At 38.6% G+C, this 20,064-nt stretch overlaps 1 protein-coding gene across 1 annotated transcript; it reads left to right on the top strand.

Annotated features, from left to right (window-relative positions):
* The first annotated feature begins 12,716 nt into the window (after window positions 1-12,716).
* On the top strand, window positions 12,717-13,929 carry LOC128673750 (male-specific sperm protein Mst84Db-like). Its single transcript, XM_053751813.1, has 3 exons — window positions 12,717-12,850; window positions 13,210-13,383; window positions 13,740-13,929. The coding sequence occupies exons 2-3, from the start codon at window positions 13,217-13,219 to the stop codon at window positions 13,846-13,848; spliced, it is 276 nt and encodes a 91-aa protein (XP_053607788.1). The 5' UTR covers window positions 12,717-12,850; window positions 13,210-13,216; the 3' UTR covers window positions 13,849-13,929.
* The last annotated feature ends 6,135 nt before the right edge of the window (window positions 13,930-20,064 follow it).

The following is a 20,064-nucleotide window of genomic DNA, read 5'->3' as shown; positions in this document are numbered from 1 at the left end:
GAAGCAATTTGCTTTGCAAGTCATTTACCAATAATTATTTGTGTTCAATGTCAGTACATAAATGTTTATATTATTGTTTTGTGTTATTTATATGACTATTAAACGTTTACCACGAAATATTTGCTAGAATAATGTATAAAGACGCTGCGGCAACGCTTCAATCGGCAACATCCGGTATTGGCCAATTCAGCAAAAAGTCAGAAAACCTATTCAACAGAAGTAATGATGAGAAAAGTCAATATACTGAAAATTCAGGCTTCCTGTTTTATCCACAACGAAATTATTGGGGTTCAAAATTGGCCTGAATTGCTTCGAGAAAAGGATGGTACGGCCGCGTGGCGCTCTTTTTGCTCGACTTGGCGGGGGCTTTGCCGAGCCCCCAGATCTCATTTAATGACTTAAATTGGATAGAACGCTCTTAAATGGGTCAATCAACTTTTTTTTGGTCAAAGGCTGTCCCCAACAGATATGTGAGTGCCAACTCGAGAATCGTAATCATTTTATAATTTTAATTAATTAATAACTCATTTAGATTAATTGCTAATAACACTGACATATCAGTAAAGGCATATTATTAATATAATTTAGAAAAAAAGCGGTTACGCAGGGGACAAAAACTTACTTCCCATACAAATCGGCAATGTCCCTAACGTACGACGCTTAATTGTTGTCACACTTCGCCACAAAAATAGCAATGTAGAGCTCTAAATAAATATAAGTAAATAAAGGAGAATATCACTGAGTAACTACTATGTAATTTAGTTTATTAAAAATTTGTAGAGAAATTGACAATTTTGCAAAATATTTGCACGACCAACTGTGTCCCCAGAAATTTTAACAATTGAGAGTCCGTTGGCTAACCACCTAAAATGTAGGTGAGTGTAAATGAGACTGCGATAGAAGTAAGCTCGAGCAATCAGGAAACGTTCTAAGTATCATATGATCAACTCCAAGGTTGCCGTGACATTCATTTCACTCGGCCATTTCGTCCGCAGCCGAGTTGAGGTGCAGTTGTATTTATTGTGTGTCTGCTGGGAGACCGCTCAAAAACACGTAAGTTTTGTATATTTTTTGGTAATTTATCCTTAAGTTCAAGGCTACAAGGTCTGAAATTATAGCGAGTTGTTTATTTTTGTACATGTCTCCAAATTTCTGTATATTTTGTCTAATTTAGCGCCAAATGTCTACTGGGTAACCCGTCCACTGAGTCACTCGAGCGGTGACCCAAGAGACTTTTTTGGTTACCCAAGATACTTTTGATTACTTTTGTTTCTTTTAACGCATTTCTCATGTGATTTTTTACTAACAAATAATGACTAAATTTTTATTATTGTAAGTATTAAGTTAAGCAATGTTTGTTTAAGAAAATGTCGTGTGCATACATAAATGAGTTGTGCATGTACTCATTAATAATTTTGTTTTAGAAATCAGTCTTTACTGATTCATAAAACAAAATTACTAATGATTATTTTTCTTTGAAAACAAAGAATTTTTAAGGAAAAGTTAAAACAAGGTCCTGTTAAAAATCTGACACCTAAGGAAAAACAAATCGCGAGAGAGATTTGGAGATTAATAGCGCAAGTCGCAGACGAAAATGGCCCAATAGCAGACAACAACAATCCAGAGCCTCAGCGACCACTTCCATGTGATTCTCCTGCATCATTGAGAGGATGAAAGAAAATAAGAAGAGATCGATCGAAAATTATACAAAGAAAATCAGAAGCTTAAATTAGAAAACGAAAATCTGAGGAAAAAATATGAGAAGTATAAAAAGAAACAGCACAGATACGCAAAAAACATTGGGCAATGCAATAAAAGAAAGATATAAGTTACTAAAACAAAGAAAAGAAAAAATTATAATTAAAAGTGTTTTTGACAAAATTGAAAAATCAAAAACTGCTCAAAAGAGATAGATGCTTTAGGCTCATCAATAAAATGATGTGAACAATGACCAATTTGAGACCAAGTGGAACGGCGTTAAAAAAAACGCCGGGAAAAAATCCAGGACTTTTACAAAAGAGACGATATCTCAAGAGCTATACAGCAGGAAGAAAAGAAACAGTTACAAACTACCAGTCTCTAGAGTTTGAGATCCAGAAAGAATGGCATGTATATATGGAATTTGCGAAGATTCCTATGAAAAGAAAATAATTCAGGACATGAAAAGAAATAGAGAAGAAATTTCCTAGGCTGAATGGGGAAGACGAGAAGAGGTTTATGAAAAAGAAGGAAAATCTATGAAAGCCGTGAAGAATGTCAAGGAAACTAAGAAAGAGACTGTAGAACAATTGATGGAAGTATTTAACAAAGAAATAAAAGTATTGAAAAAGCATGTTTTCAATATGAAAATGCAATACCGTTGTTTCAGACAAGCTGTCGATAATATCAAAAAAACCGAAGTGGTTCTTGTGGTTGATTTTAGCGAAAATTATAACGGGAAACATCATGAAGAAGTGCAAGGCCATCATTTTGATGGATCAAGAGAACAAGTCTCACTTCATACGGTTGTAGGTTATGTTCTCGACAGTAACGGCAAGGTTCAAGCAGAATCTTTTTGCACTATATCATCATGCACGAATTATCACCCAGCGGCTATCTGGGCACACTTAAAGCCAGTATTAATTGAGATTCGGTACAAATACCCAAAAATTAACACCATTCATTTCTTCACAGACGGCCCTTTCCATAAGAGGATTTTTAAAAAGAACCGCCGATAACATGGTGGCTGCCGGTAAAGATGTTCCCAACGCTGAAAAGTTGTTGTTTTCATTAAATGGCCAAAGTAAAATTAAACTTTTTATGATTTCCGTAGAAGATATAGAATTAGTCACTGAACAATTGCCAAAAAACGTTGCTGTTTTGTCTCTTGAGTTACTCAATTAGTCTCTTGGGCCACCAAGTGTCCCTAATTTTTTTAGTAGAAAATTTGGAATTTAGTTCATATTATAACTAAAATATATTTTTCTTTTAATAAATAGCAATTATTTATAAAGCGACGAATAAGGTATAAATATTTTTTTCGAAGTACAACAATAGACAAGAAAATAATTTAAAAAAATAACTCGTTTTATGTTCTGAGTTACCCAAGAGACACTACAATAACAATTTCTAAAAAAATATAATAAGTTTTTTCACTATATTGTTTCGTTACAAGTTGTTTTAAGGTACAGTTAATATATCACATGCAAAATGTTTAACATACGAACATTAATACAGAACAATATTTTTATTTTAAAAGTGGTTAGCCAATGGACATAATTCGAGGAGATCGTTTATTTATACCTAGAAAACAATATTTATTTAGTATTTACTTCGCTGCAAGGTATAGCATAGAAAAGTTAGGTATATTTTTTAATTGATTTCAACAAAGAAAATGGATTTAAAAGAAAAATAATATTTGATGCGTTTTGGTTGTTTCGTCCAAAAAAAAGTTGATTGACCCAAATAAGTATATATTATTATAAACAAGCTGTCGCCTGCAGTGATTAAGGAAAATGTTCTCTGTTACGAACAAGGAATACAAATTCTCACTCCACAACTGGTATATCTTACAAATACAAAATACCGCTTTTGCAAATCTTGGATTATTATTCCGTGGCTAAGAGGACAATAATATGATTTCTTTGAAAGTCAAAAAGGACCCTTTCGCCACAACGACAACCGTTTCGGTCATTTGGGACGCTTCTCCTACAAATTGTCGTGGGAAGGAACAACGGATGCTTACTAACCTGACTGACTATCGCAGGGGTTCTCAACCTTTTTTAATGAATTAATATAGGTTCTAGTCTATTTATGTTATAATCTGATTTTTACTACGATGAACTAAAAAAAATCTATATTCTCCATTCTCAACCGAAAAAATTTTTGGTGGAATGGAAATATTTTATCACTATCATCATTACATAGTATAAAACAGTTACTTCCTGCTGTCAGTCTGTCCCTATGTATTTATCGGTTTTATGCTGTAACCTGTAACCTTTATAGGTTCAGCACCCGCATCAGGTTATCCTGATGCGGGTTTTTTAAGTAATAGCACTATTGAGGCACTCCTCCAGAGGAAGGTTTGTATGTAATGTACCCGTGTGAAGCGGTGGCGGTCTGCTAGTTTGATAAGTATATAATTATTTTATGTCCACAATCTTAAGTGATAAATAAATAGATATTGACAAATCAGTAGGTTACTTCTAGAAATAGCTCAAAAATTATGTTTTTAAAAAGGTTCGAACAAAAATCACTTTTTATTTGGGCTATTTTTTTTCTTAGTACTTTTAAATTTATTTTTTAGTAAAAACAACTAAAACGACATTGTAAATAGGTCGGCATTAGAATTGTTACGAAAAATATTGAATTACTACTTAAATCAAAACAAACCGAATATTTGCGATTCCTGTGTCGCTAGGTTCAGTAGACCGTGATTCCTTCTAATGATAAACTAAATATGGTAGAACCAAAATATATATAGATTTTTTTTATCTTTATTTATATTGGGACTTTTGTCTTTAAGACATGCCAGTCCCATCGAATCAAAAGTTTGCATTACATTACTAGTGATTGTGTGTCTTTTGGTGGTCGCGTGACTCACTGGAAGGACTCCAATAAACTACACAAGCATAAGTAGGCATCAGAATATGGCTCCCTCAGAATGGTTTGGATGAAACCTACATCCAGCTTATTAATTTTATATTTATTTATCTAGAAATGCTGCTCTTGCGCCAGAATATATTAATTCGACAACATTCAAGCTAATAAACTAAGATTGATAAACCAAAGATTCTGTCACAGATATATAAACATTGATTCTGTCAAAAACGCGATTAGCCCAGCATGTTGCTGTGGCAGAAGCCACAGCGTTGTTTTTCAGCTGGTTTATGAGTACCTAAGTACATTAATTTTGAGCATATTATACTCGTAACTGACTTCTTTTCAATGGAATGTATTACATACTCCCTTACTATTGAATACAAAGTGTAAGTATGTTATGTTGTGGTCTGGTAAATTGAGAGCATGGCGCATCGCATGAAGGTAGCACCAATCATCCTACATATCGCAGGCAAATTGTAAAATAGCCGTTGACTTAAACAGCTCTACTAATTAGTCCCCTTTCTCTACCGCCAAAGGTTGACTGAAAGAGATTGCTGAGCAAACTCTGCTTTTGCTTCATGTATTTAATAAGATTTTTATTGTAAATTTGCCCATTACATTGTACCTAACAACGTGCACACGTACGTTTAGCGATAAATCTGCCTTTTGTGGCAATGCTTGCAATTATTTGTTTGTTTGTTACGCCTCCACTCTCATTTACTCAACTGATCTGAGTTCAGAGTAGGTACGGAAGAGTACAAATTCATCTCGGAACAAAGAACTATTTCAACGGGAAATTCACTCGCCGGTGAAGCCTCGGGCTAAACTTAGTAAGAATATTTATATTATATTGTATACTATTGGTCCAACAACATTCGACGAACTTGTACACACGGCTTTAAATCACAACAAACCGAAAGTGCGCGACCTCTGATTAGATCACTAGAGCGCACTCCTTCTGTGAACCGCACAGGAAACCACTAATGCTCACAATTTTCCGCTTTTCGATTGCATGCGCGGTACTCTTTACTTCGTGGTACCTACCAATTGCAGGGACAGTCTGATAAATTATTATTATTGCTTTGAAGAACGCCTAGAGGGTAGTCCCATATGTTCACGATCATAATGATTATATGTATGTATATGTATGGTATTTATGATTTCTAAAAAATAACTATGTAGCAAATAAACAATTTCAAGCAAAGGAAATGTACTTATAGGAGTTACCAACTGTATAAATTCGTTACGTACATCCTATTAATAGTATTTATCAAAGTAAAAGATTGCGAGACCGAAAATGCGAAAACAATACTGGAAAGTCTACGACAGATTTGGATGATGGTAGGTAATAGTTACTACTGGACGCAATTAATAATCAGTGATAGTACACAACTCTCTCTCTCTATATTTTTTAATTGATGAGAGAGATCTCATCAATTAAAAAAAATACCTTAAAATTTTGACGAATCATCAGGCCTACCATCAACTTTTACAGAACGATTCTAATGAAACTCAGTTGTGTTTTTACGACCGGCCGCCTGCCTGACGTCAACACGCTTTGAGTATGTTATTGTTGTTCATCAGCTAAAGGCTATTATAACCCTTAGTCACCTTGTACGACACGGTAAGATAGCATTTCAGTCACAAGGATTCAATATTAATAGTAGGTGTTAATTGTATCAAATAATTGCGTCTTAAATAGATTGGATAGGACCTGTGGATAGAACACAACCTAAGTACCTATTTTAGACCAAAATCCATTAATAATTATCATGTAAGTATTTCTGTAAAAACTCTACGAGGACATAATGTACCATTATCATGTAAATAAACATCAAAGCTAAAAGGAAACGGTTAAAAAGAAGTAGCATTGCGCCGAAGCGCTTTCTTCGGAAACCCCTGTTCTGTGAAACACGCAGGAAACCATTATGGTCGCAATTTTATGTTTTTCAATTACAGAGACATTACATAATAACGATACTGCGTTTCCAGTGACGGTTTTAGCACTACAAGTGCTCTGGGCGAAATTTCTATTTAGCGACCCTTTTTCTGAAATTCCAGGGCTGCCGTTTGTTATACGATCTAAATAAAACCGGCCAAGCGGCCGGCGGCGGCCTGTGGAAGCGATATATATAACCACAGATTAAATAATACCCCAGTAATATAACCAAACGTCCAACGTTCGGATAGTCCCTGACAGAAGGGTGGCACACAGACCATACATGGTCTGTGGGTAAACATAAGAAGTGCTGGCTGAATGTCGTCAAGGATGACATGCGAGCCAACGGTCTCACAACTAATGTTGGTGAAGACCGTGCGAAGTGGAGGAGATAAATTAGGAAAGCGGCTCCTAGCCTCTGGCGCTCTATGCCGGCAGAAGGAAATGGGAAAAGCTCACATGAGAGCGGTCTCGTCGTACCCTTTTGCATTGAGGCTATCTGAGGACAGCTGTTTATAAATAAAAGCAGAACAAACCTATGACACCCTTTGGTATCGAACGCCCTGGGCGGTCGCCCAACGCGCCTACAATACGCCGCCACTGTGCGTTTTAAATTGGTTAGCGGTAAAATAATTATGCGCTCTGCTAGTTCTGAATATATACATAGTTATGTTTCCTATTGTTGGAAGTCGAGACAGATGGCTGACTTGGAGTAATAATTGGTTGCCATCTGGCTTCACAGATGGTTGGGTGAAGAACACTAATTGTAGGTTGTGATATGACACTTTGCTTGAATTGATGTGAGTTCTCACGTACTCGAACTTGGGAATGTAACAAATCTCAGAAATGTTGAAAGAGGTAATTCGTATCTAATATTGTAAAAAAATATGTATTCCATCTGAGAACATTTCACGGCTAAACCGCTGCCTGGGTCAATTTAAATTAAATTGGAATACCTACCCGCAGTTAATTACCCCAAAGCAAACTCTGACCACCGCGGGCGGAGCTACAAGCAACACCTCGTTGTTTGTAATAAAAATAAAACTTACGCCTGCAAACACTGTAACGATGTAACGCTCAACTTTTGACACTGGTAAACAATTTTGCTTGGAGAAAACAAAAACTTTTACTGATTCACTAAATAACGTACACATATCCATACTTCATATTTTTGCTAATGAAACAATAATTTGATATGTGGATCGATCATCCAATGATCATCCAACGAATAAAAATACAACTTTACATGACGCTCCGCCCCGCGCCACGTGTCGTAAAAGAAACGTTTATAAAAAATCATTTTCTGAGTCGGTTAAAAATACTGTGAATAGATAAATATGTACTTTACTATTAATTACAATATGTCACCAAGAACATTATCTGTAATTATAGTTAAATATTATGGCAATGACTGGTGTCGTTTTCGAGAAACAATTAGTACCTATGATGTATCGACTCAGTCTCGAGATATCGTAGTGTGCACTTAGACAATCTTATATAGATACTTATGCACCTCGTTCAGGTATCATGCATGTTGGGTCAGCCCGTCTTATATTTTATTGATTTATGTACACAATATAATATTGTAAATATGAAACCATTTGTATGTTCCAGTAATTGAAATACTTTATTCTAAGTAGCCATAGCGACATAAGCAATATGCAATCTGTATGATGCATGTCATGGACGTCCCTTCTCTTGGGTTTGATGGATTGTTGCACAATTTCCTACAATTCCATCGACACTGGTAATAAAATTGATATTATATACAGTGTCGTAATGCCATGAATGCAAATACTAAAGTTTTGGAAAAAGTCTGATTTTTTTTTAGATTTTTTCAATACTCCTATGGGAGACAAAATTGGCGGTTCTAATAAAACTACGCAATCTTCGGATTTGGGGTGACCTATTTTTATAAATGGATCCAAATTACTCTATACTAAGAAATGCAGATTTTTTCAGATTTGGTAGAACACCCTGCTATCTATGTATTTCGAATTAGAATGGGAGTAGAGCCTTTTTTATGCTATCACCGGTCAATATACTGGCTGCACAAAATTCAAATTTCGAAAGTCGAGAAAAAAAATCAAAAAACATTGTACCAAAATTATTACCAAGAACATCAGTTTTTTAGCAACTTTTAAGCAGTAAACACAAAAATTTTTATAAAAAAAATTTAAAATTGAAAATTTTCGACAAAAATTTTCTAGTGAAATTTTATCAGCTCTTTTTACATATTTAACAAATCAATAATCAGATTTAGTGATGCCTTGCTGTAGTGGATGTGGGCCGTGCTTCCCTTGCTGCGGCCCTCCCTGCTTCCCGCCGTGCTCTCCGTGCAGTCCGTGCCCCGCGTTCTGCTGCGGGCCGTGCGGACCCCCTTGCTGCGGGCCGCCGTGCTGCGGACCGCCGTGCTGTGGGCCGCCTAAGTGTTGCGGGCCGTGCCCGCCTCCGCCATGTTGTGGGCCTCCTTGCTGTGGTCCCTGCCCGCCGCCCCCGTGCTGCGGCCCGCCTTGCTGCGGCCCGTGCCCGCCGCCCCCGTGCTGTGGCCCACCTTGTTGCGGGCCTTGCCCCATGCCCTGCTGTGGACCTCCACCTCCATGCGCGCCTTGCTGCTGAAGGGCCAGAGGTCGTTTTGTGCTTCGTGAATGCGTAGCTGCCTTCAATGTAGGCACAAGCCCCCGCAAGGGACTGGAAGTGTTGTGCGTTAGTGAACGTAATTTTAAGAATAAAATGTTGTTTGGCACATGGTATTTTTCTTCGATCATTCCCATCATATTAAGTGGATCCCCAAAGCACACGAGGATACATTTGCTAATAAACAAATAATTTGATAGTTTGTTAGCTTTTCTTTTCAGAAGCGGGAAGTTGAAAAAACCGTACGTGGTTGCGCAATTATCCAAATTCCGTCCTAGCATTTTCGCAAACCTAAAATTTCTTTCTCTTCTCCTGATTCATATGACTTTCACCTTTCAGGTGAACAACGGGTGTATGTACATTTGTGTGGATTGGATTTGTCGGGAAAATACTATTTTTATTCACACCAATGTGACATAAGGTACATAAGTTTTGTGCACTATTTCCCCCTCGCCAGCACAACTGGTGGACCATGGGTCTTTATTAGGTAGGTACATTATCATATATGTGCACTATTTCCCCCTCGCCAGCACAACTGGTGGACCATGGGTCTTTATTAGGTAGGTACATTATCATATATAGGTACCTCTACGCACATATTATCCGTGTCATGTAGGTACCAAAAAAATTCCTACCATGTAGCATTTCTGGCAAGATTTTTGAGTCGTGGTCCCATCTATAAAGTCCCACCAGTCTTTAGTCCTAGCTTTGGGCTCGTAGTTCCACTTTCAATATAGGTAGGTTACATTTAGGTTTAAACCCCTTCCACACAACCCAATTTTACGCCTTTGGAATTGCTCAATCAAATACTGAAATAGGCGATGAAATTGGCGATTATGTTGGATACTGTGGAATTCAATCTTCAATCAAATTGGGCAATCAGATTGTGTGGAAAGGGTTTTATTGGCTCGTGATTGCACTGTACCCCAACTAGTAGTAGTGGGACCACGAGTCAAAATCATTTTGTCCAGAAGGTCATTTCCTACCAGTATCGATGACCATTAAAAATATATTATTCCTCATGCGAAAGAAAATAGTTTGGCCGTGTAGAGCTGCTGTCGATTTACGTCCCGACGTAATCGCATCATATGTCACGTTTTCAAAATTAGGTATAGCTAGGTAGCTATACCAAGCAAGCGTAGGTAGGTACCTACGCTTGACTACGATATTATGCTATTCGTATCTAGGTAGGTACGTACATAGGTACGGTTTATTTCATAAAGATAAAAAAATTTTTTTTGAGCACCTAGGTATATACATAAAGGGAGTTGGATAAAGGTTTGCCCATGGTCCCTGTGATAGTCCGTCGAAGATATCACGGGAGATAAAGGATGTGGTAGAGATTATTTTAGATGAGTGAGCGTAGGGCGGATAGTATATCTACTATGGTACCTAGGTATATGATAGTACAAATTATTTTCAAATAGTTGAATTTTATTTCCAAAAAGTTCGTCTCCTCATGCCTTTCGCATAATGAGATTCTCTCAAAATATATGGTCATCAATCATACTGTTGTTAAAACGATTTGTATCCTCTACGAGGATCCTAGAGGATATAGGAGCCTTTTTTGTCCAACACACACAAGACCTCTTAACCAGAGATAAGGTATGCACAAAATCTATGGTAGGTACTGGCTGGCAAATAAAAATTTCAAAAAACAAAAAAAAAAACAAGTTGTGACATACTTACTTACCTCTATCACTGCGCGGTTTTTTTCCGAAAACTTACGCTGTTTTTTCGTGCACAACTGAATAAAAAAATTGGATGCGTTCAATTTTCTATACCTAGTAGTCTATGTCCTTGTTATCACGTAGGTACGAATTGATAAGCACCTATAGGATGCCCCTTCATGCACTTTGGCAACTAGTATTTACATAACTAGCTACGAAAAGCCACCCCCACCCCATGTCACACAAAAGTTCTTTTCCTTATCCTTACTTATCATAAAACAAAGTCCTTTGTCGCGTCTGTCTCGATAAACTCAAAAACTACTGCACTAATTTTCAAGCGGTTTTCACCAATCGATAATAATATTCCTGAGGAAAATTTAGGTTTATAAATGTATGTGTGTTTACCCGAGCAAAGCCGGGACAAAGACTATACATACATACGGCGGTAACAATAATACTATATATCTCGAATACTCGGATATAGGTATCCTATAACGATGAAGAATGGCAATTGTGCATGAATAGCAGAAAATATACCGCGCTGTTATTTATTTCGCAGTGCAGATACGCCCTTAGAAAAATCTACATCTTTGGTTTTGTTTAAAAAAATTCAAGCAGCATGTAAACACAAAGAAATATAAATAAAAGAGCTCTAAAATTTGCAAAAAAATTCTAGTGATTTTATCAGCTACATACTTAGACATTAAAACAAATCCATAATTAAATTCAGCAATGCCATGCTGTAGTGGTTGTGGGCCGTGCTACCCTTGCTGCGGCCCTCCTAGTTACTGCGCGTACTGCTGCGGGCCGTGTGGATCGTCTTGTGGACCTACGTGCTTCGGGCCATCGTCGAAATACACCGGTCTCTGCCCGCCACCCTCAGGATGCTGTGGGCCGTGCCCACCACCCCCTGCATGCGGGCCCCCCCAATGCGGCCCACCTTGCTGCGGGCCCCCACCGCCGTGCGGGCCTTCTTGCTAAAGGGCTCCTTGTGCATCGTGATCAAATCTCATCTGAAGGCTTCATGAATCGTCGTTCTTGTCACAAAGACTATTGACTACAATAACTAATCAATCACATCATTTGCCGCGCAAGAGCTGGAAGTCCAAGTGATATGCGTTAGTGAAAGTTTAATAAGAATAAAATGTTGTTTGGGACTTAGCTTTTTCTTTGTTTTATAATAAGTACCCCATGCTATACACCATGGCGCATCGACAACTGGAGCCTTACCTATATCCACATTTATAAAGAAGATTTCATAACTGGTTATAAGGGAACAGCATTCTTGTAGATTCATATAAAGTGGACAAACCCATCGATACCCTTCATCAAGAAGGATTTATAGATCTATAGATAGACACTTCGCTATTCACGATTTGAATATGATAGATACTTACTCATTTTCCTTTCTGTCCTTTTAGAGGGTATACACTCAGTTAACTCTGGAGAGATATTGGAGTAAATGATGGGGGCAAAATAAAAAAATTAAATGTTCATGCACATAGTTTATTGACAAAAGGACAAGGAATCAGTATTTAAATGCACTTTGGCCCGTGTCTCCAGCTGTAGGAACCAAAGGGTTTCCCGCAGGGCCCGCAGCACACGCCCCCGCAGGGCCCGGTCCATGGCCCCGGGTAGCCGAGCCCCGCCACTTGGCCGCAACATGGAATACCGCATGTAGGTGTACAACCAGGGCAGGAAGACATTTTGGACAATCTTGGGGACTTTAATCTTCTGTAGTGATAATAACGAGAGATTTAATTTGTGCAATATGATCGTGTTTTTTTTGTTGTTTTTAATGACAAATTATTGGTGATGACATGCTTTCTTGCTTTTTTCTTTCTTTCTTTCAAACCATAAATTTATCTATAGCCAGCAACAAAGAAACCCAAAAATACAAATTTCAAAAAAGTTTGTCTGACATTTGTCAGGTAAAAATTTCATTTCGATAAAAATTTTATTGGAAAAATTATTTACATATTTATTGGAAAATAAAAAAAAATTAAATAAGTTCAATTAAAAGGTGATTACCTATCTAGTTCCTCAATATATTCCCTCTATATATTTTAGGATTGTTGTATTTTTTTGGCTCATTTTATCTCAAGCCTATGATTTCATTGGGGGTATTTATCAACACTTGAGGTCTTTCTAGCTGTTTTTATAGTACCTACATACCTATATACAAAAGTGCTGTGAGCTGCCAGATGGTAAGCCACAAGCAACTGCAGTCCATGGACACCGGCAACCCTATAAGAGTCTCTGATGCACACAGTGATTACACTGCTCTCATCCTTCAATTTGGAATTCAACAACAGCCTATACAGACTACTTTTATGCCACACTCTCCGGCAATATAACCCGCTTATATTTTTTTTGTTTCAGCACAAAAATGCCGCTCCGTAATTGTTGCGTAGGATGCCAGGGCCCAATGACGGGCCCTTGCGGCCCCAAAGCGTACAGATGCAACCCTAATGACGGCGCCGGCCCTTGCTGCTGCCACTCCAGTTGGAAATGTTGCTCGTCGCCTTGCGGAGACGTTGGAGACGTTGGACATGGGTAGATTAATTGCGAGTCGACGATAGCATTTGAAGTTCACGTCAAATGTCTTCCCAAATATGAGCTACCTCATTACCTTTACCTACCATTTTATTCAAATTCAAAATTATTTGTTCTATTTCCCTATATTAAGCTGGGTACTAACTGAGTACTGCTCAATAAAACGAGTGGAAACAAACCGAGAAAAAGAAACGATGCACGAGACACGACATCTTTTAGCCGACCTACCAACCAACATGATGAATGCAACTCCACGAGTTGGACGAGACATGACATATACTAACTAATAATAACTAACCAATAGCTGGTTTACTAATATGACTGATGAAACTCCACTATACTTTTCTCTCTTGTAGAGCACGAGGCGGTGTGGCCGGGTCGTACTTCAGCTGCGGGCACGCATGCATCGGCGGCTGCACCAGCGGACTCTGCGGCAGCTGCTGTGGTCCGGCGTGCGGCAGCTGAGCCAGGGAACAGCGCACAGCTGTGTTACATTGTGAAAAATTATTTGTGGAAATTCTAACCAATAAATTCTTTTTTGTATAAGTATATTGTTTTAAGGTCCAACTTTCTAGCTTTCAGCGCATATTATAGTTATAACTTGACCGCGCGAAATCGGACCACAGATGAAAGAAGGGATAATGATGACAAGGGCAATATGTACTTTGCATCAAAAAGTACCTAGCAGTGCGGGCTCCCTCCAGTATTATCTATATCTTCATGAGGGTAAACCCCTTCATGCAGGGTAAAGTATTCTTAGAAAATCTTTTGTTAAATCGCAATCGTCCCGAATATAATTCTAGATTTTTTGTGAACAGGTGTTGCAAAAATAAATTTCACATGAAGCAAAGGTGTAGTAACCGGAAGTGCGCTCATTTTAAGTCGTCGCGTCGCCATCAGATAAAAATGGCGGGCGGAAATGCCGAGCAACGCACCTAAATTAAAAATATTTTTTAAATCTATTTTGTGAATACAAATGGATTGTTCTTGTTTTATCATAATTTACGACCGCTATTTAACGTTATAATTTGCTAGACTTCTCGACAATAATAATTATTTTTACATATAGGTTTCCATGTCACACAGAATAGAGGAAAATTAATTTTATATTTAAGTTTATATTTAAGTCTGTGAGGAAAACGAATGCTTAATGTTTTTTATTTTTATTTGAACTCACTTTAATTCGACTAAATGTATTAAATGTAACATAGGTACCAACATATTATTACAATACATTCACAAATATAAAAACATTACATCTGTGAATACATTGCCAAAGTATATAACCCTAGGTTTTCCTAGCGTTTACTTGTGGACCGCGTTGTCCCGATCCTATCCTCAATATTTGTTTCGTCCATAGGAACATTTGCAGCCAAATTGAACGATTATTTTATAAAATAGGTACATAAAAGTTGGCTTGTTTGGATTAGTTATTCTCATGAATAATGGATTTGGAAACTTGACGAGATCCTCAGGGCATCGACGAACTGTGCTTACTCGCGCCTGTCGTGTTTCCAAAATTTCCACGAAATTTGTCGGTATCTACAGTTATATTTCTGAAAACCAATGATTAACATCTGTAATGTTTAACTAGTTAGCAACATGGAATTAGTCCATGGTTAGCACTAAATGGCGTGGTTGTCGATATATTCAGTATTCGCAGAAGTAATAATAATTATACCTATTGTTTGTAGATAACATTTTATAGCTAATGTAGTAATTACTATGTAATGTTATGTAGGTTAGGTAATACTATTCTTCTAACACACAAACACAACAATCGATCTAAGTAGGTACCTATTACAAATCGAACTAGATAAGCGGTGGTGGTTTAATGGAGAAGACGAGTCTAAGGATCGAAAAGTCCCAGGTTCGAATCCTACTCCTACTCTACCCAATTTGACTCATGCGTAGTTTTCATATACCACCATCTGCCTTCGGTGAAGGAAAACATCGTGGGGAAACCTGCACACTGTTTTACCTTTAATTAGAATTACTGTTCGGCTGTGTGTACACAACCTTATGGGTCACTTCTCCCTAGGCAAGTCCTTATAGAAACAGTCGAAAATTAAGTGAAAATAGCAACAAATCAAAATTGTATGTTTACGTACGTCATTGATCTGCCACAATTCCCAATACACGTGTAATAGGGTAACGAATTTCTCAGTTCCATGAATTTAGGGGGAAAGGGTCGGCCGTACCTTCTGCGAATCGCCTCGTGACAGCAAATATTAATATAATTCGGAATTGTGGCTAAATTTAAGTCCGCTCCCCCGGCGTATGTAGGTACCTAAATGGTACCTACTATAACTTATAGCTATGCCCCGTGGTTTCGTTGAGATAAACTGGTAGTAAGTAGGTACGTACAATCTAGTAGGTGCATGCAATGCATAAATAAGACCTGTCCAGAAAATGAAAGGAGATTAAGATAATTATTTTAAGGAAAATTAAATACTTTTGTACAAGTAATATTTCAAAATTTTTGTCACTGCACAAAAATGTTGTATGTAATGTTGTACCCACTTTTGTTTCGTTGTAAACTGCTTAATCTGTGAAGAACAATAAAGGGCTTGTTCAAATATTATTGTAATCAACTAGATAAATCCACATGTGTGTAATTTTTACCGTTATCTGTTCGATGTCATATATTGACTACCTATCAGATACTTTATCAGCGAGCGACATACCCTAATTGTAAAATTAAAATAATGATATTCAGCAAGTGTTTATTACAGGACACGATACAGTATTCACAAATCAGTCAGTGGCAGTTGAAGCAGGGTCCTGTGGGCCCGCAGCAGTAACCCTGGGTGCAGGGCAGGCAACCCTGGCACATGGGCGGGTCGCACCCCCCCGGGCATCGGTTGAAAGTCCCATGGTTGAAGTCCCGGTAACAACCATACTGGACGGGCATTTTGGGGTAATAAGGATTTTTTTTTAGATTTTCTTGATTGTTTTATTTTTTTTTTGATATTTTTTACTTGCTGAATGTTTTGTTTGGCAGTACCATGGATGAATGACGGATTTGATTGATGGTGGTTTATTTCGTTTTTTTTTATACGATGATCCCATGTGTCTATGGCCAGCATTATCATCAACATGCCACCCTTTTTCCTTCCACATTTTAACCACGGTTCATCTCCTCGATGCCTGTAATCCACCTAAAAAAAAAACACTTGGGTGGATTACTGTTACGCAGTCCACCCACCACCTCTGTTACACTCGGGTGAATACTATAAGGTACTCGTATCGCTCTAACGTCATGTAGGTATTTGAATATAACCTACACATCCTACAAATATAAGTTGAAGTTTGTGAGGATGTATGTGTGTATGTTTGTTAGTCTTTTACGCAAAATCTACTGAATGGATTGTTAAGAAATGCAGTACACGGGTAGAACACCTAGTATAAGCATAAGAGTAATAGTATAACCTGGAATAACACAGTACTATTTATCCCGAAATTCCCACGGGAGCGAAGACGAAAGATCGAAAAATGATCAGTGAAATCAAAACAGATAAAATTCAGCAAGCATTTATTACATAACACAACACAAGTTTCCCTCGACTAATGGAAGTTACAACAGGGTCCTGTGGGACTGCAGCAGCAACCCTGGACGCACGGCAGGCAAGTCCTGCACATGGGGCGGTCGCATCCCCCCGGGCACCGGTATAATGAGCCATGGTTGAAACATCTATAACACCCGTATTGATAAGGCATCCTTACTTTTTATATTTTTGTAGAATTGGTTTTATTTTTTTTTAGATTTTCTTATCCGCTAAACTTTTGGAATTGGCAGGGATGATGATTGTGATTTTTTGACGTTGTTCGTGACAAGCAACTTTTTTTCTAAAATGGACAGATGACCAAACAATCGACGAAGAAGAATCTATTCTCAGTGTATAACAATTATACCGAAATTCCCACGGGAGCGGAGCCCGTGGGGCGCGGCTAGTTTGTTATATTTGTCCGTGTTTTTTTACTTATTATGTGTCCAAAAGACACTCGAAAAAATGCAACAAAATTACTTCCGTAAATATTTTCGTTGAGCAAAAAACTTTGGGCTTCTGAATTTTATGGCAGTAAGTACTGGCTGAAAAAAAGAAAAAAGAACTTCAAAATTCGAACTCTCAGACTTTTTGGCAGTCAACAGTTTTCTCTGACGGATCACAGGTGGCTACTTGCGTCCATTCGGAAGAATTTCAAAATTTTCTGTGTTACTATCTATTGAAGATGAAGGTATACTATGGTGGCTTCGTGGGTGGTCCGCAAGGCGGCGGCTACTGCCTTTTCTCTTATTGTCCTTGTACACCTGGTATTGCGGGCTGCGGAAATCCACCGCAAGAAACATGCTGTCCACTTTCTTGCTGATAGAATCTGGTAGGTGCAAACTCATTTTGACTGCTTCGATCTATTGACTGAAAAGGTTTTGCCCAGCAGTGAAACCCCTTATTAAGAGCTGGTATGCTATTTCGGAGCCGTTTTCGGCTTTGACAAACCGGCCAAAATCCAGTATCAGGAGACATTAATTAATAATTAATATTATTATTTGAATGGTTTCTTTTCCCATACAACATAAACTAGGACTAAAAATCGAGAGGCAAGCCATCTATCCATTCTTGGACAACATTGTCGGCTTTGTGGATCCTGATTGATGAAAATGTATTAATCTATTTTCAAAAGCAACGATCAAATCATCCGACGTGTGATTCTGGAATAGGGCCACTCCATATCCTGTTGATTCGTACGCGACAACTAAGGGATTTGAAGTTACACTTATAACTGGTAGGCAACAAGCATTCCAGAGGATATTCGTCGCAGTTAGTATTATTTTTTGACGCTTCAAGCCTTGGGTTCGCGTAAATACCCACTTAAATTTACTGACCGCGACGACTATCCTCTGGTTAATGCAACAACTGCATCATACAACTGAATCTGGTGAATCTGGTAGGAGCTATTGTTATAGATTTGAGAAGAGTAGAATGGAAAGTTTGACATAGGTACTCGATTGAGATTTCATGCTTAAATATGGATACAATAAAGTATACCTTTTTTGTTCTAGCGTCAAAAAAAGGAATCTTCCTGACCTTGGAGCATCGTCGAAGGTGGACAGCAGCCAAGTTTTGTAAACTGTTTCGTTTAATAAACATTGTAAACATTGCTTTGCTTTTGCTTTTTGATGTTTTGTTTGATAGGGTAGGGTACTACCTACCATGTTTTTTATTGCACTTTTGTAACTACATTTGTACATTTAGTGCAATTTTTAGAATTCAACGTGGTAACAACATTACCGTACTGGAGCGTTGCCGGTCTTAAGGATATGGACGACGATAGGCACAGGAGCGTTGCCGGTCTTTTAAGGATATGGAGGACGATAGGCGCGGGGATGGGGGAGTTGGGGCATGATCCCACCCATTTTGTCCCACTGTTGTTCATGGTCTGACTACATCCACGATCTAGAGCGTGCCAAGTTTACGTCGTTCAAACCCACTTCAAACTAGTTAACGTTCCCTTACATAACGTTCCCTTACATCTTTAAATCAAACTTGTGGTCCCACTGCCTAGTGGGGCCTACCAGGCATTGAAAATTAGGAAGAGTCCGACAAGTTCTGAGTGAAGTTATTTGTGAGTGAGGACCCGCATGCTCAATGAGGCCCGTTACGGCCAAGAAAATTTCGTCTTAAGCTTTTAGCTATTCTGTGGTAAGTTATGTAGGTAGGGACATTGGGAGATATATACCGTTGCAGTGGATGTTTATTCTTAACTGTTATAACTATAGCTAGTTCAAAACTTTCCGGTTATGAGAAACAAGCATTTATGTGACCTGAACGTATTATATTTATAAAACACCCATACAATAGGACTTATAAGAAAGGACGGTTGAGCGCGACATCCGAGGAGCGGGCGATGGTGGCCCACCAGACGCCTGGCTTCCATCGCTGCAGCAGAGTGCCTCCGAGCTCAAGACAGTATCAACGGCGACCGGCTCGACGCTACTCTTGAGAGGAGCTCCAGGGATCGCCAACGCGACGCCTGGGCCACGCCGCTGACGCGACGGGCGTAGCTTCAAGGACGGAAGCTTCACTGACGTGACGACTTTCACCCAAACTCTTCAAGAGGAGCAAGTTTCAAGTATTCGCCGAGTGCCGATTGCTCATAGTCCGACGACAAATGAAGTTTCACTCGACAAAATGGAACTGACGTCCCACGTTCCTTGGACCGCTGCTCAAACGGAGCAGTCGCCTAATTAGCTGCTTGTCGATTCCCAGCGTCGATTGGGCTCAGAACCCTGCACTGCTCCCGCTTTTTAACAGCACCCTCCGAGCCCACAGCAGCCACCGCAGCAGGAGTAGCTGGGGGAACAGCAGCCACAGCAGGAGTAGCAAGGCCCGCAACAGGGGGCACAAGGACTGCAGCACGGAATGCAAGGCACTGGCATCTTCGCTTCACTCTGGACAACTTCGCGACGAACGGAAATAGTATTTGGATGAGCTTGAGATTTAAACACTTTTTTGTTTTATTTTTATTTTGATGCTGTAATGTTGAAGGCTTGAAGTTTGTTTTGTGATTGCGTCCGTTTCAGTTCAACCGTAACGAAAACTTCTAGAACGAATTTCATATTTGAATTTCGATTTTTTTCTTAAAGAGAAACGAACGAAAGGAGGATAATTTTTACATGAA

This window comes from Plodia interpunctella, chromosome 11 (assembly GCF_027563975.2).
Source record: "Plodia interpunctella isolate USDA-ARS_2022_Savannah chromosome 11, ilPloInte3.2, whole genome shotgun sequence".
NCBI classification, from domain to species: domain Eukaryota; kingdom Metazoa; phylum Arthropoda; class Insecta; order Lepidoptera; family Pyralidae; genus Plodia; species Plodia interpunctella.
Note: the sequence above shows the minus strand (reverse complement) of the source record. Positions and strands in the feature narration are given on the sequence as shown.